This window comes from Camarhynchus parvulus, chromosome 21, assembly GCF_901933205.1.
Source record: "Camarhynchus parvulus chromosome 21, STF_HiC, whole genome shotgun sequence".
Lineage (NCBI taxonomy): Eukaryota > Metazoa > Chordata > Aves > Passeriformes > Thraupidae > Camarhynchus > Camarhynchus parvulus.
This window is the reverse complement of record NC_044591.1, coordinates 4,059,680-4,077,054: the sequence shown is the minus strand read 5'-3', so window position 1 is coordinate 4,077,054 and position 17,375 is coordinate 4,059,680. Positions and strand designations below refer to the sequence as shown.

Below are 17,375 nucleotides of genomic sequence, written 5' to 3'. Positions count from 1 at the left end.
CTTTGCTGTGTGTTTAGTGTCCAGTGTCTCTCACATCCTATGAAGGAGTCATTTGTCCATCCAACTCAGCTTGCATCTGCTTGCACTTTCTGTCCAATGTTAAACACTTCTGGGATATATGGTATGGGAGCTGCCCAGACTGTCCCCAAAGAGGTCTCCCTCTACACACTGGGGGAAAATTGTATCGATGTTTTTGCACATTCTAGGGCTGTAGGCACCTGCTCACTTGCAAAGAGCCTGTGTGGTTCTGGCAGGTGGATTCCCCCAAGGGCACTCCCTGTTTGGGTGCTCACTGTCAGGGCACAGTGAGGTGCTGTAGCTTGGCCCCATAGGTCTGAGTGTGTTGAACTGAGCATCATTTCCTACACTTTTGGACTTTGCAGCCTAAAGAGAAGGCTGCTCAGAGAAGGTGTGCAGAGTGACAGGGAAGTTTTCCCTCACACAGGCAGTTCTTTGAACCCCTCTGCATCTGCCTTGGTGTATAATATTTTCCTTTGCATCACAGTTATATTGTGTGTCTTCCCCTGGAGAGCACATTCCAATGTGCACACGAACATCTTTTTGCAATGAAAGAAAAATTAGACATAAAGTGAGCTTGTAACCAAGAGAAAATTAACTGCAAAAGCCACAATACCAAATGTGAGTCAACAAATACCAGGTCTGCTTCTGCTCCTGCCCTCTGCCCCTGCCTGGATGCTGGTGTCATGCTCAGCCTCATGTAATTGGAGGTCACAGCCATGCAGTGCATCCTGATGTGTCTCTGCCATCCGTGAAAGATCAGCCTTGTGCTGACCACAGCCTTGGTAATCTGAGTTTGCAGTCCTTTGTTGCGTCCTGAACTCTGCAGGTCCATGTATTCCTTTTCCACACAAAGCTGGAGGGCAGAGGAGGAGAGAAAATGACACATTTGCCCCTGGGGCTGATAAACTCAGACAGAAATCCAGGATGTTGGTATAGCTGAGACTGGACAAGTACCTTAACATTAAACAGGAAAGGAAGCAGCAGCCTGTTAAAAAATCTGCAGTGCATCAAGAAAATTATGTGAAAACTACAACGAACTCGCCGTAAATTTAATAACACTTGGCTCTTTTATGTCTCAGGAGGGAAGAGTGAAATTCTGTGCAATTATTCAGAGTATATATGCATGTACACGTCTCTTTTTATGGGTGCATATCCTGGGAAACACATCCTTAGAAATGTAGCTCCAATAAAAGCTTTGTATTCTGATCAGACCTAGAAAACAAAGAGGACATGGATAACACTGTTTGGGGAGCACAGAGGGGCACTGCTCGCCAAGAAGCCATCAGATTTGGTTCCACTATAGGGTGTGCCATGAAATTCTGGAGCCAAGCACATTAGTTTCATCACATTTTTGCATTAATCACATTCTTTCACAGACTTCACAGTTTGATTGCCTGATGTTTCCAAATTTCTCTGCCCTAAAGCAGATTTGTCAATGGCTTAATCAAAGCGTTGTGCGTGGTGTGGCTGGTGCAGTGACAGTCTCACCCTTTTACCTGCTCTGTGTTGGGGTTTGTTGTGTTTTATTCCTCTGGACTTGGAAGCTGTGTGGGGGTTTTGTTGCTTATTTTGTTTTCTGAGAATTTCTCATTTAAGGCACATTAGTGATGATTACAGCCAGGGTGTGTGCAGAGGTCCAAGGCCTCTGGACCTGCAGGTGGGTTCCCATTTCAGATCACTGATGTCATTCAGGATTAAGGGAGAGAAGCTGATATTAGTTCCTTGGGGAAAATGCTTCCTCCTGGTCAGAGGTTGGTGGCAGTGTCCAGCTCTTGACTCACTGACAAGAGCTGTTTAAGTCCTGCTCAGCCTGGGCTGAAGTCAGGTGTTGAAGCTGTTGACCTCTGTCAGGTATTAAAGCTTTTCTGTCAGAATGGAGGGTAGCAGGCAGTCAGTGGTGTGGGAGCACGTTCTCTTGGCCTGCAGAACTCAAAGCAATGTGGCAGATGGCTGGCAGGGTGAGCAGCATCAGTCCTGGAGTCCAAGCTAGATAAATACATCAAACTGTTGTTCCTGAAATGCACAGAGACGCTGGCTGGGATGATCAGGGAGTTTGTTTACATTTCTTGCATCCATAATTTGCTCAGCTCCCTTTTCCTTCCCTGCTGCATCATCCCAAAGTCATTGCAGGCTTCAGCAGCATCAGGGGCAGGCACCAGCTCCTGGTGCCAGCCTTGTCACTCCCTGAGCAGAGCAGGGCACTGAAGGCTGGGTGCTGACAGGCGGCTTCTGCCTGCTCCTGAAGGACACTGCTGAACCCAGAGAGAGCTTCTGGGCTGGCTGCAGGGCTGGTGTTTGCTCATTCTGCCACTGTGCTTATGGATAAAAACCTCACCTTTTGGAGTGGCCATAGAGCTCTGAGAGCTTTGTAGAAAGAAAGAGCATTAACTTGTTCTAACGTAGATGGTGTGTGAACTAATTATGAAATGAACCCATCTGAACATCCACGGAAGGTAAATGCTGCAAATACTCTAAGGATTTGAGGTTTTCTCAATACCTCCAGCTGAGTTGAGGCTGTAAATAATTAATTAATCAGCCTGACTTCAGCTTTCATGGCTTTGGAGTTGGAATCTGTTTGTCAGCTGCCTTCACACTGTCCGTGACCTCCTGATGCCTTCTCTGGACCATCACTGTTGGCTTGTCAGACCTCCATTTGGCAGTGCTCAAGACTGAAGCCTGTGAGCCTGGAAGGCCCCATACACATCCCTGACCTCCCACAGGATGATTCCTTCCCCCTTGCAGGCTTGGAGAGGAGGCTCCTTGTCCCAGAGTGTCAGCAAGGTCAGGGAGCCCAGGGAAGGCTGTGACACCTCCCCTGATGCCAGAGCTGGGGTGATCCAGCTGTTGGGAGCATCCCAGCTGGGTGTCTCAAGCAAAAGGCTTGTCGTGTGTGTGTGCTGCTTTGGTATGAATGCAACTTTTGGGTACATCAGTGTAAAGTAAATAGCTATAATCCATGAAAATTCTGCAGGAATGTGGTCCGAGACACCTGTAAGTCATTTCAGGATGCCTGGTGTGAAGAATGAGCCTCAATTTGGCATAACTTTCAATTTCCTCCCCCCCTTGTGCCCCATTACAGTCTTGCTTTGAGATTTCTCTGAATAGATTAGCAGATGTCCTTAGAGGCATCTGGTGGTAAAAGCAAATTCAGTGGCAGAATCCATCACAGCAGAATTCTGTATATAAACTCCATATGATCAGCAAATTGTGGGCCAGCTCATGTTGGGGGTTTCTCCAAATCATCCCCTTTTGGCTCTCTCATCCTTCAGCTGGCAAAGCTGACTTAAAAGCTCACAGCTGGTGCCACGTTGCAATCCTTGTTCCAGGTCCACTATAATTAAGAGCTATCTTCCTTTCAGAGGCAAAGCTTTTTGCATTTCTCTGCTGCAGAGGAGCTGAGGGCTCCTGTTTGTGCTGCCTGCACACAGCCACAGCTGGGCAAGCTGGAAATTCCATGTGTGCTCATCAGCCCACGGGCAAGGGCTGCTCTTGCCTTCTCCCAGAGTCCCTGATTTTGTGTCAGTGAAGCCATCAGCCCTCCTGGAGGTGACCTCAACCTGCATCCCTGTGTTTTCATCACTGGAGAAGGCACCAAACCCCTGTAGCTCAGAACAAAACACAGCAGCAATTGGAATTAATGCATTTTGGAGAACTGAGTTGTTGGGAGTTTTGCTTTGGCTTGAATTTATATTTAATTTCAGTAACTCTATTTAAGGATTGGGGTTATATTTCATCTTAAAGATCAGTTGTACAAAAATGCTACATGGGACGAATTTCACAATTCCCCAAGGAGTTTGTTTGAGCTCCAAAGTGCCCCTCAATGGAAACTGAAGCTTGCCAGCTTAGCTCAGCTGACCACGTAGAAAGCAATGTGGATTCTTTAAAAAAACATTGGGTTTAGTAATGCTGACATCCAGTTTTACTGCAATAGTCTGAGTTTTTATTAAAAAGAGAACATGATAGAAGGTGCTAGATAGGTTCTTACATCCACCCACCACCTGGACTTTGAGCACCCCTGCTCACATTGCCTGTGTGGCCAGCATCAGCCTCCTGCTCATCAGCCACTGCTCAGCTTCTCATCTCCCCCCAACCCCTGCACCACTGCAGGAGTGCAGCTCATGCAGGAATACACTTTTCCTCTCCCTCTGAGATCTGCAGTGGCCTTTATGTCCCCAGAGGAAGTTTGATCCCATGCCTAATGGGCCACTCTGTAGGGAAAGTTTCCCTTGTAATGAGTTTCACCTTCCATAGACAGTCCCACTTTGCAAAAGAACAAAATTAGGAACTGTGTTTCAGTTGTGCCTTTCAGCTGTGTTTGGAGACACCAAAGTGAAATAATCCCAATGTGCTGACAGCAGTCCAGTAGGAACTCACCGTTATCAGTAATGGAAACTAACCTGAGGAAACCTAAACCAAATCCTTTCCTGACCCCTAAAACTTGGGTGTTAAACCAGATGCAGCAATTGCTGAACCTCTGAGGAGGCTACAGGCACACCAGCCTTTCTTTCCTGTTCTTCCTTGGTATTTTATCTCCTCTGTTAACACTTGGCAGACTGGCAGACTCAGTCCCAGAGCATCTGCAGAGGTGTCAGTCCAAACCTTCCTGGCAGTGCCCCCGAGATGTGACCTGGGGAAGGAGGGCTGGGACCCCGGGGAGAGCCCTGGGGAGAAGGGCTGGGAGCCTCGGGAAAGGCTCAAAGCCCTCTCTGAGGAATTTGTTCCCGCAAATATGCCAAGCAAGTTTTTGCTAAAAAAAAAAAACCCCCCAAAAAAAAAAAAAAACAAAAAAAAAAACCCACAAAAAAAACCCCCAAACCTCCAAAAACCTAAAAAAAAAAAAAAGGAAAAAAACCCTAAAGTGGAGAAAAAAAATTAAAAAATAACAGTAGAGAAATGGGGAGGCCACGTGGTCCCGGTGCTTGATCCCGGCCCTGATCCCAGTCCCGGTCCCGGTGCTGATCGCCCTATCCCAGTCCCGGTCCCGGTGCTGATCCCGGTCCCGGTCCTGGCCCTGATCCCAGTCCCGGTCCCGGTGCTGATCCCAGTCCCGGTCCCGGCCCTATCCCAGTCCCGGTCCCGGTGCTGATCCCGGTCCCGGTCCTGGCCCTGATCCCAGTCCCGGTCCCGGTGCTGATCCCTATCCCAGTCCCGGTCCCGGTGCCTGATCCCAGTCCCGGTCCCGGTCCCGTTCCTTATCCGCTGGCGCCACCTGGCGGCCGCCGTGCGCCGCTCCCGCTGCTCTTGGCAGCAGCAGCCGGAGGAGGAGGAGGAGGATGGTGATGGTGATGGTGATGGTGCCCTTGAGCCGCAGCCGGAGGAGGGCGAGGACCACACAGGACGAGCGGGAGAAGCGGCTGCCGCTCTGCTCCTCCATGTGCACGCAGCCTCCCATTTAACGCGTCTGCAAACGGGCGGGAGGGCTGCGCCCAGCGGCTTTGGAGAGCCGTGTCCCTCTCCAGGGGATGCTGGCCAGCACGTCTGCCCAGCCCCTGTGAGCATCCCGCTGCATCTGAGTAAACCTTCAAGGAAAAGTGTTTTTTTGGAAGGCAGACATCTCTGTAAAGAACAGCTCTGAGCAAAACGCCCCTGTGAGTCCGTGCAGGACATTAGCATGCAGGGGGTGTCACTGCTGTCCCCAGCACTGAGGCTCAGGTAAAGCCGTCCTTCACAACCAGTAACGAGTGGAAATGGAAGGCTGGAAAATCAAAGCTAAGCTGTGTGTGGGCGTCTGAGTGCGGAAGGATAAATCTAATGGAAATATCCTTCAGCCAAACTGAGAAATCAGAGCAAGGCCTTTACTTCTGTCAAGAGAAAGGCAGTGGGAATGGAAGAGACAAGGCTGCCATTTCCAATTGACCATCGCCATGGAAACACCTCTCAGTGACAGCACTTGTGGAGCGGGATGTGGGCAGCAAGGCAGGAATGGGTCCTGGACAAAGGGCCTGCTCACACTCCCAGCAGCACTTTGGGGATTTTTAAAGCACTTTGTGTGGGTCAGGAGGGGCTGAGGGCATGACTGACACCAGGGCGTGCAGCAGGCTGTCAAGATACATCAGGAGGCAGAGTCAAACAGAAACCTGACCTTGATGATTTTAGATATTCCAGCTCTATCAGTCTATCCACTTTACCAGTTTCATGGGGGAGATCTCATTGTTGTTACTCAAGTAACAAAAGATTTACCAAACTGGGGCAGAGGAGCCACGTGGAGGGCATAGAGAATGGCTTCATAATGTCCTGTACCCATACATGTATGTGTAAGCTGTGTTCTGAGGGGTGGTATGGAAAAGCAAGGTCTTTGGAATAAAACCAGGAAGTGTAAAATGCTTGGAGTGGCAAAGAGAAATGTCTAAGAGCATTCAGAAAGGGTGGAATGATCAGATTTAAATGTGGCAGGGTATTTTAGGGACAAATTTTGCTTAGGGTAGAGAAACCACAGGGAGGGAAAGAGGGAAACAGGTGTTGATGGTGTTTAGAGTGATGATGAGACAGTGAGGTAGAGTTCAGGTGATGGGGAGGAGGAAGATATCTGCAAGACAGCAGGACTGCAGGCCAGGAAATTGTGGAGGACTGAGTACCCCCAGCAGCAGCAGCAGAAGAAGGCAGAAATAGCCAAGGTGGTGTAAGAAACTTGGACAGTCTGTTATGTTTCTGTGTGCAAGTTTCCCTTGGATTCTGAGCAGCCTTTTTGTTGGTAATTCAGATCATCTTTCATTCCTTTGTTCATGGTGGTCAAGGTCCTGGCAGTGCTAATGAACAGGAGCTGCTGGGCACTAGCACTCTGAGTTGTGGACCTTCCCCCAGCCTCAGCTCTCTCCTTTCGGCACCCAGTGCAGCACCAGTAACTCTGCCTGGCTGCACTGTGCTGCAGGCACTGTGCAGAGGGTGTGTGGCAGGAGGAATGAGTTGCTGCTGTAATGCAGCAGCTTTTGGAGCCCTCCATGCTATCACTGAAAAGGAAAGCAGTTCACAGCTTTCATTTTAAATTATCAAGAAATGCAGTTCAAGTCTGAACAGGAATCCGGATTAAAATCCTTTCCAGAATTTCTGCTAAGCTTCAGACTTTGTTTTTTTCCCTTTTGTGTTCCTATATTATGGCTATATTTAATCAAACATAGTTCTACAGTGGTTTCACTTCTTGAACCACTAAGAAGCAGGAAGAGTCTGTGTGTATGCTTTTTATTAGCCTTCCTTTCATAATGCACTTTCTTCGCTATAGAAATCTCCTTTCCTGCTGATTCATTATGTGTCAGGAAGCCAAGCGTGACATGTTAAAAGCCATCTTGATAGTGTTTGGTATTCAGTACTAACAATTCACCAGGCACAGGAGTCTTTCTTTAAAAGAGGGAGGAAGAAAATCTGCATATTGGATGTGCCAAGATAGTGGATAATTTGCATTAAGCATCCAGACATTCTTTTTTTTGCAATCTGTCACCCTTCACTGGCTTTTTATTTTATAACCTTCATAGCATATGGGGAACATAAGTACCAAAAAAAAAAGTGGCACCACGTGGACAGAAGCTGGAGCCAGAGCCCTTTAGGATCAGCTGGAGCAAGGCTGGAGAAGGACCTTCCTCAGCAGCAATTGATCCTCAATGGGACTTTGCTATGCTGGAAGGACCTGAAAATAATAGGCATGGTTCTCTTAAGTACCCAGCTCTAAAGCTGTCCATTATGCCTTAGCTCCTAGCTCACAGCTTGATTCAGACTTAAGAACCATCATCATAAATACACAAACCCCAAGCCATGATTCACTTCCCAAAGTTGCCCCCTTGATGCTCTGCTCATCCCAGGATTTAGCAGCAGTAGGGAGCAGCACTGCCATCCTGCTGTAAAACACTTTCTGTACCCAGCAACACGGACACCAGCTCACTTCTTTAGCAAAAAGCATTTCTGAAGTAACCAGAAATTACCTAATGCAAAGTTTCTCAATAATAATTGCAGTTCAGTGACTTTGTGTCGTATAGCTGAAAGCATCCAAAATACTTGACTGCATTCTGATCTCACTGACAAGGTATTTTTTGTAAAATTGCTATTTGGACATCACTTATTAGACGTAATATCACTGGTGACAGAACAATGTATCTTAAATAATAAAATGAATGTGAGCAGAGGAAGTGAAGTGGCAAGCATGTCTAACTTAGATGTCATAACAGAGACTGAGTGTTAAGAGGAAATCCAAAACTGTGAATATACTGGGAAGCAAAATCTGTTGGGTACGATAACAATAAATGTGGTCACCAAACAAACATAGAGGGACTTATTACAAAACTATCTGCAGCACTTTAAATGGTGATATGGGGAAGAATACTTGTAAACCTGATTTACAGTATTTCTGCAGGTTATCCAGCCTGGCCTATAGCAATGTGAATTCTACAGTGTAAAATTAGACCAAGGTGAGATGCTGTTAGGCAAAATGACATTAGTGGGTGAGGAGGCAATACAGCAACAGGTAACAAAAAAGCAATAAAACTGCTTCACAGAGCAGATCCAGGAGCTCTGTTCCACCAGCTGTGTGTGACACACTCAGTGAGCAGCATCAGAGACAAGAACAGAAGACTGTTCACAGGATATGCTGCCCCTGTGACCATTAGATGTCACAAACATCCCTTCATTTGCTCTGATCTCTTGCACAGTGCTGCTTTTGGCTTTGCCCCAGCCTGTAGCTGTACCAGGAGCATCAGCCCAAGTTGCTGTTGCCAGGATTTCCCCCTTCACATCAGGAACCTTCACCACACAGAGATCTGGGGCTTTGCTACAAAGCCTAAATCCATGAGACTTTCAGCTTTGATTTTGTGTATTCTGGTTTAGGGATTTTAGAACACAACGTGCAAGGAACGTGCCTTGACAGACTAGGGCAAAGACTCTCTGAAAGAAGCTGCCAGACGTCAGGACACCTTGGAAATTATGTTGTCACTTATCAGCACTTTCCAAAATCTGCACATGAGCTGTGGTGCATTTAAAGGATAAATAAATAATATGCACATATAAATTGCTCAGAGAGACATTAGGAGAGACAGAAGATGCTTTGAGTCAGTTATTATGGATAAAATATTTTATAAGTGCCGTTTCCATTGTAAGTCAGGTTGCAAATATCACTATTATAGGAAATTCTGCAACTAAAATATTCTGAGAGGGAATCTTTATTCAAGTCACGTATCTGCATGCAGTCTAGCATTCTTATTTAAATAGCTGACAGGCCCAGAGAGTTCCCAAGGAAAGAGCTTCAGTTTGCAACCTGTTCTGTAACATCACCCACCTGTCCATTCTCCCAAATTACTAAAAGGTCATCCAAGTCTGAGGAGGAGCTCACACAGTGTCTGTTAGTCACTCCCAAAAAATGAGTCAGCCTTCACTGCTGCCATTGGGATCTGACAATGAAGACCTGGCAGAAGGCTTGCATTTGCTGTTACTCTGGTGTATTTTTGGCTGCTGATTTTACTATAAGGCTGATTTTGTTTTCATATTAGACAGAAAAAGATTCCAAAAGGCTCTTAGGAATTATACTGCTTTACTTCAATGGAACCAAGTCTTTTGCTGGTTTTGGGTTTTCAGTGAAGGTTGCTGGCACTACAGAGAGTCATTGCAGGTGCAGAGTCCCTGTTAGCAGCAGACTGAAATGGAGCCAGATACTCTGCTGAGGAGTTCTCCCTCTATGTATTCCTAATTCAGGAATTGCCTTTGGAAGCCTGTTGATACCAAGGAGCAGAGAATAGTAAGCCATTATCCATTACTGTTGCTTTTTATAGGTCTCCTTTCAGTTCTGACAGAAAGCAGCAGGAATGGATTTTTACTGGTAATTTGGAGTGGCTTTTGATGGTTTTGGCATGAGTATGCAGTTTCTGATGGGAAATTTTACTGTTCTCTTTGCAGTTCATGGCATCAAGTGGACATGCAGCAATGGCAACAGCAGTTCAGGGTTCTCAGTGGAGCAGCTCGTGCAGCAGATCCTCGACAGCCACCAGACCAAGCCCCAGCCTCGGACACACAACTGTCTCTGCACTGGTACCTTGGGTGAGTACTCAGGAGGCCACTCAGTGACTCAGCTTCATCCAGTCTGGGAGCAAGGTTTTTAGTGCTGAGGTGATAAAAATGCTGTCTCATGAAACACTGGGACACAGTGAACTCAAGAGTTGACAGGAGAAGTCCTGAGCATAAAAAGATGCAGCTGGAGCTTCTGGGGAAAATGTCAGTGCTTTCTAATAAATGCAGTCCATACATGAGCTGCTCAAAAAGGTACATTCTCTTCTACATGTGCAAATTCTGTTACCAAAGCCTCAAAATATAATGTTCCTCCAGCTTCACCCTCTGAATTCCTTGCCCTGCAGCTCACTTTTTTGGAGAAGTGCTGAGGTGGTTAACTGCAAAGGTATCACTGAGATAAGACAGGTCTTATTTCGGTATCATGAAAATACAGATCTCCTTCTTGTTAAAGGAGATGACCTTGGTTTGGATGACACTACAGCAGCATCCTTAGTGTTAGCATTTCCCACAGACAGTGGAAAGCTCAGTGATTCACTTCCCAACTCATCTGCTATAGAGCTGCTCCTTTCTAGCACTTTGGTCAAATAAAGTATATGACACATTAACTAGTCTTTAGCAAAGCTTATAAAGGAAAGTTGTCAGTGCTTCAAAGGGTTATTTTTTTCTTCTTTTCTTGAGCAGTTGCCTTATACAATCAAGGCTTAAATAAGAATGATGACCTCTGAAATACCTGAGTTTGGATTAAAATTCACCCCTTAAGGCTCAGCATTTGATCCAGGCTTGCAAATCTGAACATGAATCCTTTTATTCTTCCCTTTGATGTTTTGTCTTGTGCTAAGTCTGCTCTAGTGCTTTTTAACACAACAGTATTGCTTTGTTTTGTAACTGGCTTGCACATTGACACACACATTCCCAATCCCTTACTGTCATCCACAAATACAGCAGCATGAAAGTCTTTCCCTTGTTCCTGTTCATTTCTATACCTAGGAGAATAGAGAGATTTAATATTGTATTTAGTCTCAAAAGCACTGTCTTGAACTACTTTAAGTGACCTCATTCAAATCTTGAACACATAATAGAGATGTTCCTCTTCAAGGGCAACAACAAAAGATTCAGCAAATTGTGGTGGCTACAAAGATGTTTTATGTTGCCCAGAAGATGGCATTTATAATTGTAGCCATGAGCTATAGTGAGGAGGTTTCTTCCCCCCTTCAGTCATTCTGCAGTTCTGTAATTAATGTTCTTACCTCATTCTAGGGAAAATTAATCAGTTAAGAAAAGAAATAATCAAAAATTCATGGGCTGCTGTTCTTTAAACAACAAAAGCAGTCCCTGCACCAGAGTTTGTGACTGAGGTGCCTTTGCAGACAGAATTATTTACTTCATCCTGCCTGATTACAAGCTCTTGGGAATTCAGGTGATGTTACCATTACAGGCCAGTAAGGTGCTGGCTGGTTTAATTCATGGAGGATTTTCTTCTGGTGGCCCTTGCTTGAACATTCTTCAGCAGCTCCAGTGCTGACTGTGTGCTCTGTGTGCACATGTATGCACAGGCACGAGATACACAACTAGCATTGTCCTGATTTTGTATTTACTGAACAGCAAATCCTGTTGTTTTCTGGCACAGGGGCAGGAAGCAGTGTGCATCACAAGTGTAACAGTGCCAAACACCGCATCATATCACCAAAGGTTGAACCAAGGACAGGTGGGTACAGCACTCATTCAGAGGTACAAAATAACGATGTCTCTGAAGGCAAGAACGAGCACAGCCATGGCAAAGCCTCCAGCCGAGAGAAGAGGAACGGCAAAGTGGCAAAACCAGTGTTGCTCCATCAAAACAGCACTGAGGTTTCTTCCACCAACCAGGTGGAGGTCCCTGACACAACGCAGAATTCTCCTGTGTCCATCAGCAGTGGGTTAAACAGCGACCCAGATATGGCAGATAGCCCGGCTGTCACTGGTGTGTCCAGCATGGCTGTAGCATCAGTTATGGGAAGTTTGTCACAAAGTGCCACCGTATTTATGTCAGAAGTCACCAGTGAAGCTGTGTACACGATGTCACCCACATCTGGCCCAAATCAGCACCTTCTGTCCTCAGATGCAGCTGCACAAGGACTGGTACTTGCTGTGAGTTCAGATGGACACAAGTTTGCTTTTCCAACAACTGGCAGTTCAGAGAGCTTGTCGATGCTACCCAGCACTGTCTCTGAGGAACTTGTGCTCTCCACAACTTTAGAAGGAAATAGAAAAATTCCAGAAACCACCATGAATTTTGACCCAGACTGTTTTCTTAACAATCCCAAGCAAGGGCAGACTTATGGTGGAGGAGGTATGAAAAGTGACAGCATCAATACCAACATAAGGCAGTCACCCACAACAGAACGTAGCTTCAACTTCAATACAACCCTCACAAAAGAAATTAAAACTGAGGACACATCTTTTGAACAACAGATGTCCAAAGAAGCATTTTCCTCCACTTCTGCATCTAACACCCTCACACTCAGTACTGGTTCAGGTTTACTTCCATCTGGAGGAGGTCTGAGCCCAAGTACCACCCTGGAGCAGATGGACTTCAGTGCCATTGACTCCAACAAGGACTATTCTTCCAGCTTCAATCAGACCGTCCAGAGCCCTCACGTCCATCAGACCCCTTCCCCCAGCTTCTTTCTGCAGGATGCCAGCAAACCTCTTCCCCTTGAACAAAACGCTCACAGCAATTTGAATGACACAGGTAGCTCATTTGTGAACACGTTAGGAATCTCCAATGTGAAAACAGAGTCCTCGTCCCAAACGACGTCCAACTGTAACGGCACAGTGGAAACCAGAATAGAGTCCACCTCTTCTCTCCAGCTCATGCAGTTCCAAGCAAACTTCCAGGCTATGACTGCAGAAGCTGAAGTTCCCATGGAGACCTCCCAGCAGGCAGAAGGAAATGAAAATCTACTTAAATCAGGGGATCTTCAAGCCTGCAACACAGAACACTACTTGCAGCCTGAGGCCAACGGGGGTATCAGGAATGGAAACAACCTCCCTATTCTCCAAGGAAACATGGTACAAGGACTCTATCCCGTGGCCCATCCTAGCTTAAATAACTCCTCCAACATGGAGCTTAACTTAGACCACTTTGACATCTCCTTCAGCAACCAGTTTTCTGATCTAATTAACGATTTCATATCGGTAGAAGGTGGGAGCAACGCTCTGTATGGACACCAGCTGGTGTCAGGTGACAGTGCTGGACTGTCTCAGCCTGAAGACAGTAACAGAGCCACATACAACCAGGCCGAGATGTGCATTCCTTGCTGCAGCCCTCAGCAAGCCAACATGCAGCTCAGCAGCACGGAGAACGGAGCCAGCACCATGGCATACATGCACGTGGCTGAGGTGGTCTCGGCAGCTGCAGCACAAGGCACTTTGGGGCTGCTGCAGCAGAGTGGCCGCTTGTTCATGGTGACAGATTATTCACCAGAATGGTCTTACCCTGAGGTAAGTCCAGGGCTTTTACTCACTCATGTTTACTGCTTTATCTTTGCTTTGCTAATAAGGGAACTGTTTTGTTGAAGCTTTGAAAAGGTTTTTAAAATATTTCTCTCCCAAGTCAGAGCATTCAAGGCTGCTTGCATGTCTGAGTGTACTTTTAATTAAGCACTTCATTATCCTGACAGGGCCCTTTCTTCACTTAGGAAGCATCTGAACAGAAAGGTATTGTTTCATTGAAAGCCAAGTCTTCCCCACATGATGGCTTCACGGTGCTACCTAGGCCCAGTAGAGCAGTAGTATTTACAAACTGGAGCTGTTCCTTACATTTGTCACTGATGTTCCTAGGAGAATAATTCAAGGCCTGCACAGCCTTAATGAGTTCAGCATTTCCCTCCACCTTGCTGACTTCCAAAATCAGTCACATGCACCATAAGCTGAAAATGGCAGCAGCACAGACCTTGCTGCAGTGAAGAAATGTGTGAGGAAAGAGACTGTTTGAGCCAGTAATGGGAAGAGAAGGTTATTTTGAATTAAAAAAAAAAAAAAAAAGGTGGTGGGGGGTGTTGTTTTCCTAGGCCCGGCCTTGGAGCACTGTTGTGTCTGTACCGGGTGTGCAGTAACTGCTCCGGGCCGGTCTCCCGGTCCCGCTGCACTGGCCGGTTCCGGGGGGATGCGGCCCGGACACTCCGGCCTTTGCCGAGCGGCTGCCGGCGGGGCGAGCTCGGCAGGCCCGGCCCGGTACCGGGAGGGGCCGCACCGGGCTGGGGCGACACCGGGCAGGGAGCAGCACCGGAGTAGGGCGGCACCGGGCTGAGAGCGGGGCAGGGAGCGGCACGGGTCTGAGAGCGACACTGGGCGGGGAGCGGCACCGGGCTGAGAGTGGAACTGGGCGGGGAGCGGCACCGGGCGGGGAGCGACACCGGGCGGGGCGCGGCAGCGGGCCGGGCGCGACACCGGGCTGGGGCGGCACTGGGCTGAGAGCACCACGGTAGGGCAGCACCGGGCGGGGAGCGGCACGGGCTGGAGCGGCAGCGGGCGGCCCCGTGCCCTCGGGCTGCCGCTCCCGTTCCCCCGGGCTGTCTCTCCCGTGCCCCCGTGCCGTCGTTCCCGTGCCCCCGGGCTGTCGCGCCCGCGCCCGTTCCCGTTCCCGGCCGTGTCGCTGCCGGCGGCGGCCGCCCGAGGGCAGCACGGCCGCGGGAAGGGGCGGCGGGCGCGTCCGGCCGCGCTCCTCCCGCCCCGGCCTCTCCTGTCACGCTCGGGTCTCTCCCTTTTTTCCTCGCAGGGAGGAGTGAAAGTCCTGATTACCGGCCCGTGGCAGGAAGCCAGCAATAATTACAGCTGTCTGTTTGATCAGATCTCAGTGCCTGCATCTTTAATTCAGCCAGGGGTACTGCGCTGCTACTGCCCAGGTAAGGAGCACGGCTCTCCTACATCTGGGGGTTTCCGAGCCACATCGTGTCACATACATGTACAAAAGTGCACTGGCATCCAGAAGATTTTCCTCTTTTTTTGACCAGTTTAGTGTGAGAACAGCAATTTGGTATCTTGATACATCACAACAGATCAGAACAAAAAACTATTTAGAATCTCTGAATTAACTTTAAAATCATTATTGGAAGTAATTTTAAATTATTCTAAGCATTCCTTTTGTTTTGAAAGAGCAGATTAAAGAGTAGCTGTTACTCAGGGGTGCACTCATTGCTCTGCTGGCTTGATTTGCCTGCATTCTGCCTTTTGCTACTTACATGAGAACACCTCTAATCTCCCCACTGGGATTTTCAGTAGTGATGGCCCTCAATATGTGACTTCAAGTGGATGCAGAATAACTTGGTTTCATTGCTAGGCCCCAGCTTTCCACTGGAAATGCAGTGAGGCTGCTCAGTCTTTAGAAACATGTGATTCTGCCTTTTGCCAGAATAACCCATTAGATGACTCTTAAGCTTAAAATCTCCATGTTTGAATATACCAACGGGTATTTTGGACTGTTGAATTGTCTAGTCACAAAAATACTGTTCATTACCCGGTCTCTTCAGCTGCTCTCAGCCCAATATTTAGCACGTGGGGTAATTCCTAGCTGGGGGTTTCTGCAGGGACTTCTCTGTCTTACAACATTGTATTTTCCTTTTAGCTCATGACACTGGGCTTGTGACTTTGCAAGTTGCCTTCAACAATCAGATCATCTCCAATTCTGTGGTATTTGAATATAAAGCCAGAGCTCTGCCAACCCTGCCTTCCTCCCAGCATGACTGGCTGTCCTTGGACGGTAAGAAAAATGGGATATTCCTTAAGAAAGCAGAACAAATGCAGAACTGTGAATGACAGAGCAGCTCCTGGTGGGGAGGGATGTAGAGAAGCAAGTTTGTCCTGACAGGAAGGGCTGTGGCAATGTTAATCAAAGTCCTCTCATTGAAAAGTCTTATTAGCTCTGTTGGTGTGAACAAAATGTTGCTGTCTTTTATACAGGATGACAAAGAGGTGGGGTTTTTTGTCTGAATAGAAAGCTGATCATACTGCCCAGTTTCTAGGAGAGAAGCATTTACCCTGGAACTGTCTTTCCTGAGAGCTCTGAAACTTGAGCTTGTCTAGAAAAAAAGTGTGTTTATTTAAGCAGAAAATGGGGAGATAGTAAGGCATGTACAAGAGGGACATGTAAAAGAAGTTGGGATGGTACCACTTTCAGAGCAGCATGGAGACAGAGCACTGTGGGTATTGCAGAGTGCAGAGAGGTTTGTGATGTGGCTGCAGAAGCAAGGTTGCAAACAGAACTGGCTTTTAACGAGGAGGTGCACTAAGTCTTATGTTCAGCATCAAAATCGAATTTGCTTGACTGGAGAGGATTGTAAGAGTCTGTAGGTGCTTTTCATCTGCTGTCAGGGCCTCCTGCTGCCTGTGGAGTGCAGTGATAGTGTGTGATGGTGATTGATGCTCAGCTGTTAGCAATCCAGGGTTGGCATGCCAGGTGGGTAGGTTTTGAATGCCTTGTTTGACAGTTCCCCAGTGCTGCTGAACTGGGAGGAGCTGAGAAGGTGGCTGTGAGTGCTGTCTCTGGTGTCCCTGCAGCTTCTCTGGGTGCTCTTGGTTAGCAGCCCAGCTCTCAATTAGAGGTTGTTATGCTGTGGTGATGGTGGAAGGGAGGGGGACTGCAGCAGTGAACAAACTAGGGCATTGCTAACAGGGAGGGGAAAAAAAAAGTAAGAGGACCGCTGCATTGCAGAGGCCCTTCAGGGAAAAAGACTGAATAATTATACCAACCATGATTTATCAGAAGCCTCTGCCTTGATGCACAGTGCTCCAAAGGGAGCAAATTACACTGTTATTTAAAGGACCAGCTACATCTTCTCATTTACTGCTAGAGAGCAAACGTTAGCTTAGCTAGCCAAGGTGAAAACTAATGTGAGTTGATTCTATCAATTGAATAAATACACAAATCCCTGACTTCTCTGTTTGCTTTAACTTCCCTGCTTAAAATCCTTGCCCTACTGACTGTTACGTGGTCTTGAGGGAAGATTTTCGAGGAATATTTGTAGTCAGAAAATATTGACAAGAATTTCAAAATTCTTTTTAATTAACTCAGTGGAACACTCTGAGTTCCTTTGCATTGTTAAAACAGTTCATGATTCCAGCTGGAATGAGCACTGCCAGAGAGAATAGAGCTAACAGCCATACCCCAGGAACGCCCTAGGAAAAGAACAAGCAATTTCCATCTCATCTAAGTTTAGATAAACAATTCCCTTCCACCAATGTCTTTAAAATAAAGTCAAAATTGCTCTATACATGAACTCTGTTTTCAGTTCCATTAAGACAAAAATCACTATTTTTTTGAGCACGGCACAAGTACTGGCCTTTGGGATCAGGGAGCAGTCCTGCTAATGACTGGGAAGGGTTGTGAGACCATC

General features: G+C 47.2%; 1 protein-coding gene across 5 annotated transcripts in view; it reads left to right on the top strand.

The window, feature by feature from the left end:
* The window catches only part of CAMTA1 (calmodulin binding transcription activator 1), a 248,199-nt gene that overhangs the window by 191,916 nt on the left and 38,908 nt on the right, over window positions 1–17,375 (top strand). For 4 of the 5 annotated variants that reach the window (XM_030963985.1, XM_030963987.1, XM_030963986.1 and 1 more), the window contains 4 exons: window positions 9,892–10,032; window positions 11,630–13,485; window positions 14,762–14,888; window positions 15,608–15,742. In XM_030963985.1, coding sequence (XP_030819845.1) covers window positions 9,892–10,032; window positions 11,630–13,485; window positions 14,762–14,888; window positions 15,608–15,742 — 2,259 coding nt within the window. Of the gene's footprint in view, window positions 1–9,891; window positions 10,033–11,629; window positions 13,486–14,732; window positions 14,889–15,607; window positions 15,743–17,375 lie in introns of those variants that run through there. The other variant, XM_030963991.1, reaches the window with a different exon arrangement.